Here is a 17,346-nt window from a genome sequence, read left to right as displayed (position 1 = left end):
TATTTCTAGGAAGAAATTAGAATAGTAGCTCACTTTGAATCAGAAAACTATTACGTCAGTAATAGGAAGATTCTTTATACATATATGTACATAATACGTTTGCATATATATGTAATGATACCATTGAAACTGAGGTCCTTGTTTAATTTTCTCTTCTTTTTTGAACTATTTAAAAACAAATACTTGAGCCGGGTGGTGGTGGCGCACGCCTTTAATCCCAGCACTCGGGAGGCAGAGGCAGGTGGATCTCTGTGAGTTCGAGGCCAGCCTGGTCTACAAGAGGTAGTTCCAGGACAGGAACTAAAAGCTACGGAGAAACCCTGTCTCAAAAAATCAAAAAAAAAAAAAAAAAAAAACTTGAGATATTAATTAATTTAAGTAAGCATGAAACTTCGTTTTCTTAGTCTTGACATAGATTTAAAAGTTTTGTTTTGAGGTTGATATTTCAGATAACCAGAGTGCAGATTGCTAATTGCTTTTCGCTTTTCTGTGAAACTTTTGATTATCACAAGTGGTACCATGTGTTGGTGTCCTTGTAAATATGGTCTTGGCATAGCTCCTTACCAGAAATTAGAGAAACTATTGTCAAAGATTGACATATTGGGCCTGGAGAGATGGCTCAGTGGTTAAGAACTCTGGCTGCTCTTCCAGAGGACCTGAGTTCAATTCCCAACACTCACATGGCAGCTTACAACTGTCTATAACTCCAGTTTCAGGGGATTAGATACCTTCACACAGACAAATGCGCACACAAAACAGATAAATACAATCTTTAAAAACAAAGAATTGACTTATTGTCCTCTCATAGATAAGAGTCACATAGATCTCTCATTACATTTTTCTGCCTGTTTCCCCACGAACCCAGTCAAATCTAATCCTTCCTCATAACTACATTAGCCAGCAGGGAATGGAGAGTGACATATAGATACCCTCTTTTCAGTCCCTCCCTCCCTCCCTCCCTCCCTCCCTCCCTCCCTCCCTCTCTTTCCTCTTCCCTCTTCCCTTTCCCCCTCCCTTTCTCCTTTCTGCTTTCCTTTCTCCTCCCTTCCCTCCCTCTCTCCTTCCCTCCCTTCCCCTTCTCTCTCTCTCTCTCTCTCTCTCTCTCTCTCTCTCTCTCTCTCTCTCTCTCTCTCTCTCTCTCTCCTCCTCTCTCTCCCTCTCTCTCTCTCTCTCTCTCTCACACACACACACATACACACATGTTTTTCATGTTTTCAGAGAATCTCAGATTATTTTGGAAAGTTTGGGGTAAACTGATCTGTTTTAAACTGCATGAAAGCAAATTCGACTCCTTGTAGCAAGTTTTATAATACAGTGATGTGCTAGGAGAGTCTTTGTAGATCTGTAGGTACTTTGATATTTCAAAATTGAATACTTGAAAAACACTTGTGTTTACCAAGTTTCTCAGCAGATAAGCTGTTCTTTCTCTGTATTTGTTGCTTTTTGGGTAGAGGTCGGTATAAATGTAAACGAAGTTGCCAAGAAAACAGCTGGCTTTCCTCAGAATATACAAAGCTTTTTCAGTTCAGTAAGCCTGTGAAATGTCACTAAGTTTGAAATTTTCTGGAAAAACTTAGACTAACATTTTATTAAATTCAGAGACACTCTGTTTTTGTATGCTAGATTATTTCTGTTTGTGCTTTTAAAACTTAACTTAGAGAGTAAAATGCACAGTCAAACCTCAAAATAGTGCATCTTATTTTTAAAATTTTATGATCTAATACATTTGTAACTTTATAAAGTTTGTTTTATTCTAGTTTATATTTTACTAATAAATTCTTATAAAATGTAAGAATTTTTTATTTATGCAATTTCTGTGCATAGTTCTCACTTTAGATATGTAACTGAAATGCAATACTTCATATTTTCCTTTGTGATTCAGAGGCTTTTTAAAAGTATTTTATTTTAAATTATTCCATTATTTGAAATCAAACCACCTTTTCTTTTTGCGATGTTCTGCAGTTTTTAGATAATGCAGTCATATTTTGCTTCTTTGATTTTAATGACCTTTTGCTTTGCTTTTCCTTCTTTTGTGCTGCAAACATAGTGGATTTATGGTCTGTGGGGTGCATTATGGGAGAAATGGTTTGCCACAAAATCCTCTTTCCAGGAAGGGACTGTATCCTTGTGCTGCTGCAGCAGACTAATTAGCTATGTGATGAACTTCCTTCTGATTGCTAATGAAAAGGAATATATTCTACATTTGTACATACAGGTTTCTTTTTTAATAGAAAGTTTGTGGCTGTTATAGTTCAAAAATTGAGCTAAGAAACTGAAGTATTTGTAGGCTGCACCTGGCAGTAGGACATACAGTCTCTGCTGGTAGTCAGAGCACATTCACTGTCACTCATTTTTATTTCGTATTGCTTTTTATAATTTTAAGTGTATATGGTGTTTGTGTTTTATTTTAATGTTTATATATTTTTCTTTTTATTTTAATCAAAATCTTTATGTTAATGTCATTGCATTTTGTTTTCAGTTGACATTTGGTCAGTTGGGTGCATCATGGGAGAAATGATCAAAGGTGGTGTTTTGTTCCCAGGTACAGATCGTATCCTTATCTTTGGCCTAAAATGTAGTTTCTAAAGGTCAAAATGTATGCTACCGTGTCAGCCTGGTCAGGTAGAATGTATTTTGTCTCTCCCTAATACAAAGTATTCTTAAATTACTCTTCCAGAATACCACCTCTTATTTGACATAGACTTCCCTTTCCTCTTTTATTGTTTCATATGGTAATTTTAATAAGTGCTCAAGTGTGATTATTCACAGTTCCTCGATGGCTTTGAATTGATTAACGACTTCCACTAAAAATTTCTAACACTTGAGTAAGTCTATAACTATATGGAAAATAGCATGAGTTTTGGAATTAATCTGTTGCTCCTGTCTGTCTTTTTGTTTAGTTCCCCCACATCTTTCTGTTACTGTTCTGTATGTTGTGTCTTATTGTCTCATTACATTAACATGCTGAGAATGTCAGCTAGAAGTTTCCTCTGTTGATAATTAGGTTGGGAGTCATGCTTTTAGTTCATCAGCCTTTACTATTTATGTTAACAGTGAAGTGTCTTTGAGTGAGTAACATTGTTTTAGGTGCAATGAGATTATTTGCCATGTTACAGTAAGAGTGTTTGGGACATTAGTCTTTGGAGGTTTGTAATATAAAGACTAGAAGGAATAAGACCAGGAAATCCTAGTCTACAGCATTCTGAGATACTAGTATCATTTTCATGTATTTCAGCATTTCATGAACATAATTAATGTAGACAGACCTGAGAATGGCAAAAGAAAATGCTACCTCTATCAGTCATCATTTTTATCAGTATTGATTGTTTTTTGTTAGTGTAGAGAACTCAGAAACAGGACAGACTAGAAATACTTCTTACTCTCTAAGAAATGCATTTACATTTTTGAAGAGCTCAGGGAAAGGCAACTTTTTAAATATTAAAGTTTTATGCAGTTTGTATTTTGAGTCTATGCATAGTAATGATAGTTTTTGAGTTATAATTTTTATTTGAATTTACTTGTGTATGCCTCTGTTTTATGGTAGAATTAATGTTTCTATATTCCTACACACATGTACACACATACATATACACAATAAATAAGATTAACCAAACTTATTTATTCATCATTTTTATTCACTTGCAATCATTGCCTTTTGCAAGGTGACTTTGAGATATAAAATATATAATGGCCACATTCTTTAAGTGTTAAAATTTTTCCATTTTTTTGTATTTAATGTGGGTGAGATTAAAGGGTTGAACATTTGATACATGGAGTATTTTTCTTAGCTACTTGATAATAGATATTGATCAGTGGAATAAAGTTATTGAACAGCTTGGAACACCCTGTCCTGAATTCATGAAGAAACTACAACCAACAGTAAGGACTTATGTTGAAAACCGACCTAAATATGCTGGATATAGCTTTGAGAAACTGTTCCCTGATGTGCTTTTCCCAGCTGACTCAGAGCATAACAAGCTTAAAGGTAAGTTGTGTAAGTGTGTGCACCAAATTCTGTTTTGGGTTTGCATGTGTGGGAAGAGTGCTTAGTCATATTTTTAAGGGACTAACTCAAAATTATGTCTGCTAGTGGAGCATAAGAAAGTTTCTGTTGCTTTTGCATTTTAGCTAGCTATAGTGACATTTGCCTTTAATCCTTGAAATTGGGATGCAGAGGCAGGAGGGTTTCTGAATTCAAGGCCAGCTGAGGCAAGAAAATGGAAAGCCTACTTCAAAAAAAAAAAAAAAAAAAAAGCCGGGCAGTGGTGGCCCATGCCTTTAATCCCAGCACTGGGGAGGCAGAGACAGGTGGATCTCTGTGAGTTTGAGGCCAGCCTGGTCTACAAAGCAAGTTCCAGGACAGCTAAGGGCTACACAGAGAAACCCTGTCTCAAAAAAATAAATAAGTAAGTAAATATTTGTGTGTGTGTGTTTTATAAATCATGTGTGTATCCTGGTTTTTAGTAAACACTATTCTGTAAATGTGGTGGTTCACAAGTATAATTCCAGAACTTGGGAAGCTGTGACTGAAGTAGTGTGAGGAGTATGAGACCATCTTGGGCTACCTTATGAGTTCCAGGCTAACTTAGGTACATAGCTTGACCTGGTCTTTTATTTATTTAAATAAATGGGGGTAGGCGGAGGGATTAGAGAGGGTTGCTTGCTGCTCTTGCAGAGAACCTGAGTTCAGTTTCTAGCACTATATGAGGCAGCTTACGACCAGCTATAAGTCCAGCTCCAGGGAACCTAATATGCCTCCCTGGGCACCTGCATTCATGTGTGCATGCACACACCCCTCCCTTCCCTCTGTGTACACATAACTGAAAATGCAACAAATCTCTTTTAATAAAAAAATAAATAATAAACAGCATTCTATTTTAAAACATAGGATTTGTTTTGTCTTAGTTTGATTGGTTCAGTTTGAAATAGCTATTTACTGTGTTATCCTGCTGACCTAGGACTAGAACCAAACTGGCCTAAACCTTGTGATCTTCTGCCTCCGTATCCTTAGTTCAGCAATTACAAGCATATGCACCATGCCTGACAAAGATAATTTTTTTAAATAAAAGATAACCTCAACTTTCTAAAGTTAATAATCAGAATCTCTTGAACATGTGTGTATTAATATCATTATTTTTGCAGCCAGCCAGGCAAGGGATTTGTTATCCAAAATGCTAGTAATAGATGCATCCAAAAGGATCTCAGTAGATGAAGCTCTCCAGCACCCATACATCAACGTCTGGTATGACCCTTCGGAAGCAGAAGCCGTAAGTTCTTAGTGTTTGAAGAGCATACTGCATTCTTAGAACTATTATTAAAACTAAGTTTGAAATACATTTGTCATTTTAAAAAATATAGGTAGAGGATGTTAAATCTTTACTAGTTCTGCATGAAGAAAACCTTAGGTTAATGAGGATAGCTAAGCTATCACACAGTCAGGCAGCCTCCCACTGTTTTTTACTCTGTTGAATTGATAGTTGATTGGAGAGGAGCTAGAATGTCTGTGGGAGCAGCCTTATTTAGAACTAATGTTTTGTATCCAAAGAAGAGCAGAATTCTGTAATACAGGTAAAATGTGACAATTTCAAAAGTTAGGAAGAAAGAAAAAAGACAGACATCATATTTCTTACAAAGCAATCTTATAGAATTACTTCGTAGAAAGTTCAAGTTACTGATGATTGATTAGTCTTTTTCTCATGATTCATTTTTACAAGTCTTTTGTCTTACTGATACTTTAAATAAGTAAGAGTATATATACTTTCAGTAAACTGACTCAGCTGTTACTGCCTTGTCTCTTGCAGCCACCACCAAAGATCCCTGACAAGCAGTTAGATGAAAGGGAGCACACAATAGAAGAGTGGAAAGGTAACAGTCACCAGCCTCGAAGACACAAATGCAACTTCCGCTTCTTTCAGTGGCTTCTTCCCGTTAAGGAAATAATGTTGCTTTCTATTTTCATAACTTACATTTGGTAATAAGTTTTTGTTTGTTTTACAAAAGTAGACAATTTCTTTCCTTCTTTATTTTCTGAAATTTTCCACCTCAGTTGTAGGCACATTACTGTTTTCTTCTTTGTTTCTGCACCCATGTTTGGGGTATCTAGTGTTCTGTGCTCACTTATTTATGGATGTCCCCATACATCTTGAAAGTGACATGCTCTTGGTAAGCACAGCTGCCTGCGGGGTTTAATAGCTAGTAAGTGATGAGCTATAAGGAAGTGTGTCTCTCAGTTTGTGATGTGCACTAAAGTTGGACCTTAACACAGCCTGTTGCTGTTACCATGTGTTTGTGTGCACATATTTGAAAATAACTAAGAGAACAGTCCAAAAAGGAGATGTGCTTGACCAAATATTTTAATTACTTCCTATTTGTTTTTAATCAAAGACACTAGTTTTTGTGTCTATCATCGTGACACAAAGGTATCAGTCCACCTCCACTCTAACTCTAATGGCTTCATTTATCATCTCTGAACATCAAATCTAGTTTTTTACTAATTTATGAATGTAGTTAATACATAAATACACTTTTTCTTTTATTATTTTATGTACAGAGTAACAGGTTTTGTCACAATATTTCCAGATATGTGTATCATTCTGTGTACATTAGCCTCCTTTGATCCCTCATGCCCTCTCTTAACCTTCTCACTTGTCCTTTTCTCCCCCAATTGGCTCCTTTGTGTCATATGTGTTTACATTGTCAAATCCAGGTTCCATATAGAAGAAAATGTTTGATATTTATCTTTCTGAGTCAGGTTACTTAACATGAGACTCTGGTTCTATATGTTTTCCTGCAAATGACATAATTTCATTCTACTTCATGGCTGACTAAAATTACCTTGCATACATATATACCACATTTTGGGTTGTTGTTGTTGTTTTGTTTGTTCGTTCATTTTTCTGTTGAGACAAGATCTCACTATATAGTTCTTGCTGGCCTGAAGTGCACTCTGCTTGTCTGGAATTCACTCTGTAGTCTGAACTGACCTCAAACTCACCAAGAACTGCCTGCTTCTGGAGTGTTGGGATTATATCTGTGTGTACCACCACATCTTGTCTCATCACATTTTCTTTACCCGGTCTTCTTTTGATGGGCATCTAGGCTGTGGGTAGCATCTGGGCTCTTGGTGGGCATCTGGGCTGTTGATGAGCATCTAGGCTGTTGGTGGACATCTGGGCTGTTGATGGGCATCTAGGCTGTTGGTGGACATCTGGGCTGTTGATGGGCATCTAGGCTGTTGGTGGGCTTCTGGGCTCTTAGTGGGCATCTGGGCTCTTGGTGGGCATCTGGCTAATATCACATATTACTGCTGTGAATAGTGTCTCAGTGGGCGTGCAGGTATCTTATATTCTGCCTTAGGTTCTTTTTTTATTTTTTTTATAAAGATTTATTTATTATGTATACAATGTTCTGCCTGCATGTGTCCCTGCAGGCCAGAAGTTGACTCTAGATTTTATGACAGGTAGTTGTGAGCCACCATGTGGTTGCTGGGAATTAAACTCAGGACATCTGGAAGAACAATCAGTGTTCTCAACCGCTGAGCCATCTCTCCAGCCCCTGAAATTTGTTTTTTGTTGTTGTTTTTTTTTTAATGTTTTGAGGAACCTGCAATAATTTCTGTACTGACTATTCTAATTTCTATTTCCACTGATATTTATGAAGGTTCCTTTTTATTATATCTTTGCTAGCATTTGTTGCCATTGGTTTTCTTGATGAATAGTAGTCATTCTGACTGATGTTGGATAGAATCTTGGTATTGTGTTTATGTGTTCTGATGGCTTGGAATATTGATTTTTTTCATATAGTGTCCATTTGTATTTTATTTTTTTGAGAAATTTCTGTTGAGTTGAAAAAGAATTTTCCCGTTTATTGGTTAGCCTATTGATTGATTGAGTATTCAGCTTCTTGATGATGCTTTTGATGGTTGGGAGAATGTTGAAATAAAAACATGCATATGGTACAGACTGACATCAAACTTGTGATCTCCCTGCCTCAGCCTCTCAGCTACTAGGATTACAGGTATGTGTCACCGTGCCTGGCCTCCAGCGGGATTCTTTATAAAAAAGAAAAAAAAAAAACACCTTGAACTTTGGGAATTAATACAAATTCTTTGGAATTCTTTACATTTTTGGTTTGGGTTTTTTCCGAGGAATTGCTTTTATGTGATTTTTCAAAGAGTGCGTGACCCAAAGGTGATTTAAATAATGGTAATGGAGAAGTCAGAATCATGTAGAAGAGTAGGGTGTGTTGTACATACTGCACCCTATGTCTTTAATCAGTCAAAGCTGTCTTTGTAGTGCTCTGCTGCTGCCCTCACTCAGGACTAAAGTGTCTTGGGATGGGGTGTTGGTGCGATGCTTTTTGTAGGCTACTTGGAAGGAGCTGAAGCTACTGCTACTTTTGCTTAAATAAAAATGTCTCCTGTCAGCCGGGCGGTGGTGGCGCACGCCTTTAATCCCAGCACTTGGGAGGCAGAGGCAGGCGGATCTCTGTGAGTTCGAGACCAGCCTGGTCTACAAGAGCTAGTGCCAGGACAGGCTCCAAAACCACAGAGAAACCCTGTCTCGAAAAACCAAAAAAAAAAAAAAAAAAAAAAAAAAGTCTCCTGTCCCATTCTAATTGTAAACACTGCTGTATATATAAATCTTTGTAACTACAGCCTTGTTGCATAAGGCCAGGACTAAAGAAGTAGAAAGAAGATAAACACAGACTCTAACCCTCACTTAGACAAAATTAGACAAGCATCTGTAAGGCAGAATGCTGTTTGGGTGATACCTTACTTCTGGCAGCAGCTGCCCATTAGCCAACATAAACAGTTACAGCAGAGAGTTGTGCTGTCTTTCAGTGTTGTCTGTGGGTGGAGGTCAGGGAGTTGTTAACATCTGTGAATCAACCTGACACTCACTTGGTCTGCTGACATTGCAAAGGCCCAGCTTGGCATACTTAACAGATACACAAGTTTTAACTTAAAATATACATACCTTCTGAGGTTCACTCTGATTTCAAAACACTTATTTTTCTTGTTTTTTTTCCCCAGAATTAATATACAAGGAGGTGATGGACTTGGAGGAACGAACCAAGAATGGAGTCATAAGAGGGCAACCATCTCCTTTAGGTTGGTTACAATATAGACCCGTTGTGGTTGTGATTGCCCTGGGACCTGCAGTTCTTCACCTTGCTCACTCAGTTTGCTGGTTACAATTTTATAGTTAAATTTGAAAGCACTGACATACTGCTGTCTCTATTTTTTCTTTTTTCTTCTTCTTTTTTTTTTTTTTTTTTTTGCTATTGTCTCTGTCATACTGATTTAACCCTGCCTTTATTGGCCTTGCTTTAAAGAATTCTCTTTGCATTCTCTGTGTTTTGATTGGAACAGCTTTCAGTTGGAATAAATAAAAGCTTCACTACAGAATTTGCTGCACACGCACGCCATCAAGTACTAGTGTTGTTTTCAGTACTTTTGTCACAGTTGGAAACAAGCTTTGGGTGAACCTCTTGTATCTGAGTGCTTTGTTCATCATTCTGCAGAATGGGGATGATCTCAGCCCCTGAGATGTGGTTCAGTAGACTTTCTACCTGTTTGCTTTCAGCATCTTGGGGCCCTGAACTCCATCCACTGTTTTTATTCTGGAAATGTGTTCTTGAGAACTTTTATGTGCTTCTAAATTACCCTTATTTAGTAAGCTTGTGGCTTGAAAGTTGCTACCTGTTGTTGAGTTGCTTTAACATACTCCTACCCTAGAATGAGGCATACCCCTTGAAAGGATTTCTGTCCATGTGTATTCTTGTCTATTTGTGTGGAAGGTTGGTTTTTTAATGCAAGAAATACTTGTTAGATACTACTCTTAGCAGAGAAAGCATTTGCTCCTGTCTCTGTTTAGTAAGTCTGTATTTGTCTTTGCATCGTATTTTCTAGAATCAAAGTAAAACCTGAATTTAACATAACTAGGCTGGGAAGGCACACAGTCTCATAGTGGACAGTTATTTAAGGTTCCTCTTAATCAAAGTGTTGCTCTTTTATGTTGACTTCTGCTTTGCAAGATATTCCAGAAGTATTATTTTGACATTGTGGGGTTTTTTTTGTTTTTGTTTTTGTAAGACAGTATTAAAAGTAATATTTTCTGTAGTATTCTAGTTCTCGAAGTTTGCTTTTATTCATTTGGCTCTTTGAGAATTCTCTCCAACAAAGGGCAAGGTAGACAGTTTTATATGTGCTCACAACTCTTCTGGAATATACCCTGAGGCCCATTCGTGAATCTTGCTAATAGGGCCATTCTCCACGTTACTTGGACTTCTGATTTCTTTTTTTTTTTTAAATATTTATTTATTCATTATGTATACAATATTCTGTCTGTGTTACCAGAAGAGGGTACCAGACCCCATTACAGATGGTTGTGAGCCACCATGTGGTTGCTGGGAATTGAACTCAGGACCTTTGGAAGAGCAGGCAATGCTCTTAACCTCTGAGCCATCTCTCCAGCCCCCAATATTTTATTTTATTTTTTTAAAGATTTATTTATTATGTATACAGTGTTCTGTCTGTTTGTATGCTTGCTGGCCAGAAGAGGGCACCAGATCTCACTACAGATGGCTGTGAGCCACCATGTGGTTGCTGGGAATTGAACTCAGGACCTCTGGAAGAGCAGTCAGTGCTCTTAACCTCTGAGCCATCTCTCCAGCCCCGACTTCTGATTTCTTGTCTTAAACTCACAATGCAGTAGAAAGGACAGGAGTATAGGTTTCTAGGCGTTTTAAGAATTCTTCCCTCATAGCTTGTGTGAATGAGAGAACACTAGCGTTAGGTTCACTATAGTTCGCACCCCGTAAGCCCAGGAGAAGTAGTATGCTGACACTGGAGGTGGGCAGCACAGTAACTGATTTGCTGTTTTGTTTCTCATAGCACAGGTGCAGCAGTGATCAACGGCTCTCAGCACCCATCGTCTTCACCGTCTGTCAATGATGTGTCTTCAATGTCCACAGATCCGACTTTGGCCTCGGATACAGACAGCAGTCTAGAAGCATCCGCTGGACCTCTAGGCTGCTGTAGATGACTACTTGGGCCTTGGGGGGGTGGGAGGGATGGGCAATCAGTTAGTCATGGATAGAACTGCTTTTAAAACAATTCAGTGGTCATATTTTTGAGTGATTTTTCAGAAAATGTAGAATTCATTTTGTAGTAAAGTAGTTTATTTTTTTTTAATTTCAAGTGTTGTAATTTAAAACCTAAGTTGTGTTTTTAAACAGCAACAAAACTGTATTGTATTTTTGCTGTAATTAACTGTATAATGTAAACCTAATTATTTTATCATGGTTTAAATTTTTTGCATATTTGCTTTATCTTATGCTGCTGATTTTTTTTTTACTGAATTTGTAAGATTTTTGTTTATCAAAGCAACTATTATGTGGTGACTTGCATATATCATGAATTATTTAAGATGTTTATAAGTTTTTTATTAGAATTTATTTCAGATGTTTGTTCATGATGCTATCCTTAAGGGTTATGTGCTTATCAATGAAATAACCCCAGAGGAGTAAGGGAAAATAACCTGTAGCCAGTTATATTCAGGAATAACTACTGTAAATGATGAACGTGTCAAGAAACCTCCAATATTTGTTACTTGCCAATCCCAATTTAGTTACAACAATTAGTAGGCAACCTTACCTAAATTTTGGCAAACACCCTGCTCTCTAAATGGCAGGATAACTCAGAGCATGTCTTTAAAGAAGCTGAGCACATCCTACTACCATTTGGAGCTCCCCACCCTAACCCAACAAAAGTTCAAATCAAGAATTGTGGTCTGTTCTGAGTTTTGTAGCATGCTCAAAACTTTCGATCAATTGTATACAGTCAAGAGGATACTTCATGAATATACATTTCAATGCAAATCAACAGCTGTTTCCCTTGTACTATGAACCTGCTTCTTTATACACTGAGTTAATCTCAGGCTATAGGTCCTGGCATTGGTCAAGAGTCTGGACTTCTCTTTTGTATAGCTTCTGGCCTCTGGACCTTTCCCAGTTCCTGTTCTTTGGAGGGTCAGTCTGTTGAGCACCAGTTTTTGGTGTTTCTGGCCATTTGGTTCTACCTGTAGCATAAGTCTTTTTTTACTAGCTGTCAGGAGGTTCCAAAGCCTACTTAAATTTGTGTAGGTGATGTTTAAATGAGCAATATACCGTTCATCTGAAAATAGTAGCACACAGCCATATGCAGGATGTCATTTTCTAAGGACTGTTTCTTCACAGTGAGCAGAGCAGGCATAGTGGTGGTTCTTCAGTCTTTGATTTTTTTATATCTGATTTCCAGTAGAATACGCAGTGTGGGCGTTGAGTAGTGTAAGAATGGTGCTGCTCCTGACAAGTGTGTGTTAACTGTTTACATTTTCTATCTACAGAATCCTTTCTCTGTAACTGAATTTTCCTAAGTAAAATGTCATCAAGGTCTCATTATTTCTGAAATGATGTCTGTAATGCCCAGGCACCTTTGGTATTGTCTGGAACAAGAGGGATTTCATGGATTGAACTGGGAAATACATACTTCATGAGCTGCAAGGTTGTAGGGAGGAGCCATTTGGAGTTCACAACCAACAGGACTAAGAACAGGCACAGCTCAGCAAAATTTCTGAAAGTTTGCTTAGCTTTTTGCTTTTTTTTTTTTTTTGTATATTTAGTGTAGAATTACCTTTAAGTAAGGTATTTTTGGTCATTGTTAATGTGCAATACTTAAGATTAAAATACATTAGCTTTTTTATACTTTGAAATATAGCAAAGTTAGTTTATCATGATTTCTAGCTTCCCACCTTTTAGTGATTCCTTTTCTCTTCATTTAACATGGTGCATTAATTTTTATTAGGCAAGTATGAATTTGAGACTTATGCCTCTTGGTCTGTAGAAATACAAGATTGGAGTCAGGATTTTAGCAGAAATTGGAGTGTGAGTGTGCTCTTATTTTATATTAGTTCTACAGCTAACTGGCTTTGTTTTCCCAGGATAGAATGTGTCACTATTGCACTTTAGCAGCTGACATGCTTCGTTAGTTTTCTGTATTTTATGTTTGATTGCTGAGAAGCCATCTTTCTTGATGCAGATTTTGGTTAAGTGAGAAATAACAGTTGCTCTGATTGTACATTTGTTGTAATTGCCAGCTCCCACTTGCCAGCCATGTTTCAGTTTCAATGCTTAATGTAAACTAAAATACTTAACAAAATTATACCCTAAAAGTAAGTTCTGTTTGTTAAATGTGTGTGCCCTAGCTTTTTAAGATTCATTGTTTACACAACTCCCCCTCTTTGCTTAAACCTGTTCACATAAATATTGGTACTTTTAGGATCTTAAAGCATTTTAAGTATTTTTTTAAGAATTTACAAATAACTTTTCTGTCTAGCAGTACTTGTTCAGCCATCCTATAATTTGACTTTTCAATTATATATGCTTAAGCTACCTGTTGTTTAACTGAGAATCAGGTTAGGAAAGAGATGTGGATTCTTCCTAAATGTCTTCCTGGTTACAGTTCTCTTATCCCTACTATACTGACCTTCTCTAAGATGACCATGTTGTTGGGATTGCTTGTTACAAATAGAGCATCTCAACTCTTTCAAGCTATTTGCTAAGTGGTTTTTACTGTGTCATGCCATGCTGCTGAGTGCACACCAGGAACAAAGCCCAGTGCATTCACACCCCACTTGTAAGAGAAGCCGTAGTCCCCACCAGTACAAAGAAGCTTGATTGTGTACAAAGCAGCAACTTTCCTGTAAGCCTGTAACCCTTCTGGGCTCGTCTCCCTCTGTTGACCCCAAGACATGGAGGCAGAGAGGCCTACTGACAAAATGAGCAGCAGGCGAGTGAAGCTGTTTCCTGAGTTACAAATAGAACTTGGTTTACACTAGGTTTACACTATTGGCCAGTTTCTGCCACACACATGAAGACAACCATCAGTCTTGCCTAGGCACTAGCCTGCACAACATTTTGAGATAAAAGCATAGTCTATTTTCAGAACTATTGTAGTTTGTGAGTGTTGCCCATTAGACACACATTAGCTGTAGGGTGGATGCATGATGCCCCAGGACCCCACTAATTGTTCCCAGTGAGTAGCAGACCCAGCGCCGTCTCATCCGTAGCCCTCTTCAGCATTGCTCCATGGCCTGTTAGATTTTAGTGCGCATCGTGTTTCTACTGATCTCTTAGGCTTTTCCTGGACCACAGGAAGCAAATTTGTCTTAATAGCACAACAGATGGATGAGATAAAGGGCATTGAAGCAGAAATGTGTAGTTGAGGTAAGATAGGAAAACTTGTGTCCTAATTAATTTCAAAGTAACTGCTCTTAGTCAAAGTGCTCTTAAGGGGAGTCTAGTAAGAATAACCTTCTGGGCATTTCTGGGTTAGAGTCTCGTTACAAAACTTCTGAGAAATAGCACCTGTGGATGAGTTTTGCACAATGTCCTATTCTCACGATGACTTAAATTAGACTAGGTTTTTATTGAACTACCTCACACTGACTTTCTATGCTTTCCCAAGTAAGCTGTTGCCCTCAATGTTAGATCCTTTACTGAGTGTGAATTATAACTGTGTGTCGCATACTTTATGATCACTGTTGACAAAATACCAGTAAGTATGTGAAGTGCATGCCTTGCATCAGTAAGAGACAGTCCTGTGTAGTCTTCCACTGTGTCTGGGGAATTGTGCTAGCTGTGCTTATTGACATCATCACTGTTTTTGTAAGAAACCTGCTCAAGATATCAGTCCATGCTTTACATTTTACAAAAGGAGTAAATCTTAGTAAATTTTACGAAGAAATAAATTACTTTTGTAGGCCCAATATTTGGTATATTTTTGAGAAGCTGTTAATCTTATAGCTGAATGATGAAGTTAAACTGAAGTAGCTGTCTGCCCGGACTGTGACATCTATTTTCTCATTACAGTTTATCCTGTTAATAAGGTTTTAAACGTGCAAACCTAAGGGTGATAATTAGAATTTCTTTCTCTCTCTCTCTCCCTGTCCATGCCATTACTTCTTCGTCCTTCTCCTTTATTTGTGTTTGTTTTCCTCTCCCTCTCCTCTCTAGACAAAACAGAATGGGGCACTTTGTAGGGAATGCTGAGATCATTATTGTGGTTTACGTGTTCATGCCCTAGTCATTAAACATGCACCACTGGATGTAAACAGTGTTATCTAGTATGTCAATTGGTTATAATATTTTAAATAAAAAAAAGTGGTATGAAAGTAAGAGTTTTTCATTGAAAGCAAAACAAACTTGTGGTTTTTCCAGGTGGTTTTAGGGTTTCCTGTGAATTGAAGCTAGATTATCAGTAGAGCAGCAAGTGTCTTAGGTTTGGGTTGTACACACATTGTTATCGTGGTTATCACTGCTGGTGTATAGTTTGATCTAAGCTTGCTATTCTTGTGTCTGAAATCACTATAGAAACTTTAAGAAAGGAACTTGCTTCAGTGCCCTTGATCTAGTAACTGCATAAAACAGCTGCCATTGTAGCCACTTGGCAAAAGTCAGTATCATCTGTCAAAGCAAGCAGGAGATTTGAGCTTGGAGCCTTTGTCTGTTATGTGCTCAGGGTCTCAGCATTGCTGATGGGTGAGCTACATGTACGTGGACAGGGTCTCTTCCTGAGTGCTAGACAGCCTATAGAATTTGACATCAGACTGTTAGCTGCAGGCTTGTTTTTAGATGAATGATCAAGATTTCCACCCAGTCATAAAATGTAGTTCTTTGTTTGGCTAATATAGGTATTACATATTTTAAAATATTGTTTTAAAAATCTGTCAGATATATCTAAGTGAGGATGGTTTACTTGTACTGATTTTGTGGTTAAAAATATTTTACATATTTAAGGTTATATACCAGTATTTGAACCTCATTTGAAAATAAGATTCTTCAAGTATGCTTTGAAAATGTTAAGTTTCCAACACAAGTTTTATTTCATCAGTTAATGAAAACATACTGTGAAACTGCTGGAAATTGGAGTGAGAGGAGTCAAAAAAAAATGGATGGAGAGCAAAGTCAGTGTCAAGGGAATGGGCAGGTCTGAGGAGAGGAGAAGAGTATTGTGCAAAGGAGGTGAGCCTTTCTGTGAAATGACTTGAGGAGGAAGGGTATTCCAAACCAAAGGAAAGTCACAGGTTTGAAAGTAAGAGCCGGCTTGGAAATGAGGGCTGATGGGCAAGCCTTAGGTGTACAAAGATAATAAGACTGGAAAGCTGAGGTTCAGAATTGGAACACTGAGCAAGAACAGAACACCAGGACTTGCTTTCATTCTCTGTAGTCAGAACCCATTGCAGATGTGAGATGAGACCTTTATCTTAGGGTCACTTATGAGGACAGATCCAGTTAAGCTGGAAGTGTGAATATGGGCCTGGAAGCCAGATATCTTGTTGAGAGAGCAGTGAGATGGAAAAGGGGGCTCATTTAAGCATGTTTCCAAGTTTGGCATGGGGAACTGAGAGATGTTTTGAGCCCTTTATTGCTCGGGGACCATTCATTACAGTGGGTCTGTACCCAGTTCATCTTAGGACTTGTACCTCCCCCTCTTTACAGGATCTATGATAGAGGGCAGGGCAGGTATGGCATCAGCTTTCTGTTTGTCTTAGGAAGGGGACAGGTGATTTGCACCCTAACTAATCTCATGATTTCCTGCATGAGGCCTGTGACATCTACTTATCCCTGCCCCACATCCTCTTGTATCGCTTGGTGGACAGTGGGAAAGGGAGACACTGCCTAGTGAGTAACATGCCTGAGAACACCCAGGGTGTCTGATTGCTGCGGATGCTGGACTGACCATAAAAAAAGCACTTCAAAAGCGGGCTAGGAAATGGAAAGAATCTTACAGATCAGAGTGAACTAAAAAGGGAGAAGCCAATTTGCATGTGCCCCCTGGCAAGGTGAATTCCAAGCATCCGGGTTTGCTTGAAGAGGGACAGTTGAATGCTCTCAGGCAAGTCTCGGTGGTCATCTGTCACCTGAAAGTGGTGTGCTCTCAAGGTGTCTGCTGATTGTGTGTACTTTTATGAAAGGCAGTGTAAGCCAGTATAACCTGGAAAGAATCGGAAGTGGTGTAGCAGAATGCTGCCCTGAAAGGAAAGCATTTTATGCCGTCCCACTTCAGAACGACCGTATCCCAAACCCTGAGCTGCCTTCTCCATGCCCCACAGTCCCAAACATGTGGCTGGTAAGATTTCCTTGAAAGACGTACCACAAGGTCAACTTTGAGTTTTCATGGAAAATTGGAGCGTGCTGTATTCTGGTGCTTTTTTGTGTCATTCCCGCCAGATCCTGTCAGCTAAACCACCCTGTTGTATATACTCTATTGTACTCTGAGTATGTGTCCTATACACCCACACT

The 17,346-nt window shown here is 38.3% G+C and overlaps 1 protein-coding gene across 4 annotated transcripts in view; it reads left to right on the top strand.

Moving 5' to 3' along the window:
* Positions 1 to 15,202, top strand: part of Mapk8 (mitogen-activated protein kinase 8) — a 63,349-nt gene extending 48,147 nt beyond the window's left edge. For 2 of the 4 annotated variants that reach the window (XM_057769424.1, XM_057769422.1), the window contains 6 exons: positions 2,048 to 2,119; positions 3,803 to 3,985; positions 5,143 to 5,267; positions 5,802 to 5,865; positions 9,035 to 9,112; positions 10,903 to 15,202. In XM_057769424.1, the coding sequence (XP_057625407.1) occupies positions 2,048 to 2,119; positions 3,803 to 3,985; positions 5,143 to 5,267; positions 5,802 to 5,865; positions 9,035 to 9,112; positions 10,903 to 11,048 (668 nt within the window). In that variant the 3' untranslated portion in view covers positions 11,049 to 15,202. Of the gene's footprint in view, positions 1 to 2,047; positions 2,120 to 2,479; positions 2,552 to 3,802; positions 3,986 to 5,142; positions 5,268 to 5,801; positions 5,866 to 9,034; positions 9,113 to 10,897 lie in introns of all 4 variants that reach the window. The other 2 variants (XM_057769423.1, XM_057769425.1) reach the window with 2 other exon arrangements.
* The last annotated feature ends 2,144 nt before the right edge of the window (positions 15,203 to 17,346 follow it).

The sequence above is a fragment of the Chionomys nivalis genome, chromosome 5 (assembly GCF_950005125.1).
Source record: "Chionomys nivalis chromosome 5, mChiNiv1.1, whole genome shotgun sequence".
Lineage (NCBI taxonomy): Eukaryota > Metazoa > Chordata > Mammalia > Rodentia > Cricetidae > Chionomys > Chionomys nivalis.
Note: the sequence above shows the minus strand (reverse complement) of the source record. Positions and strands in the feature narration are given on the sequence as shown.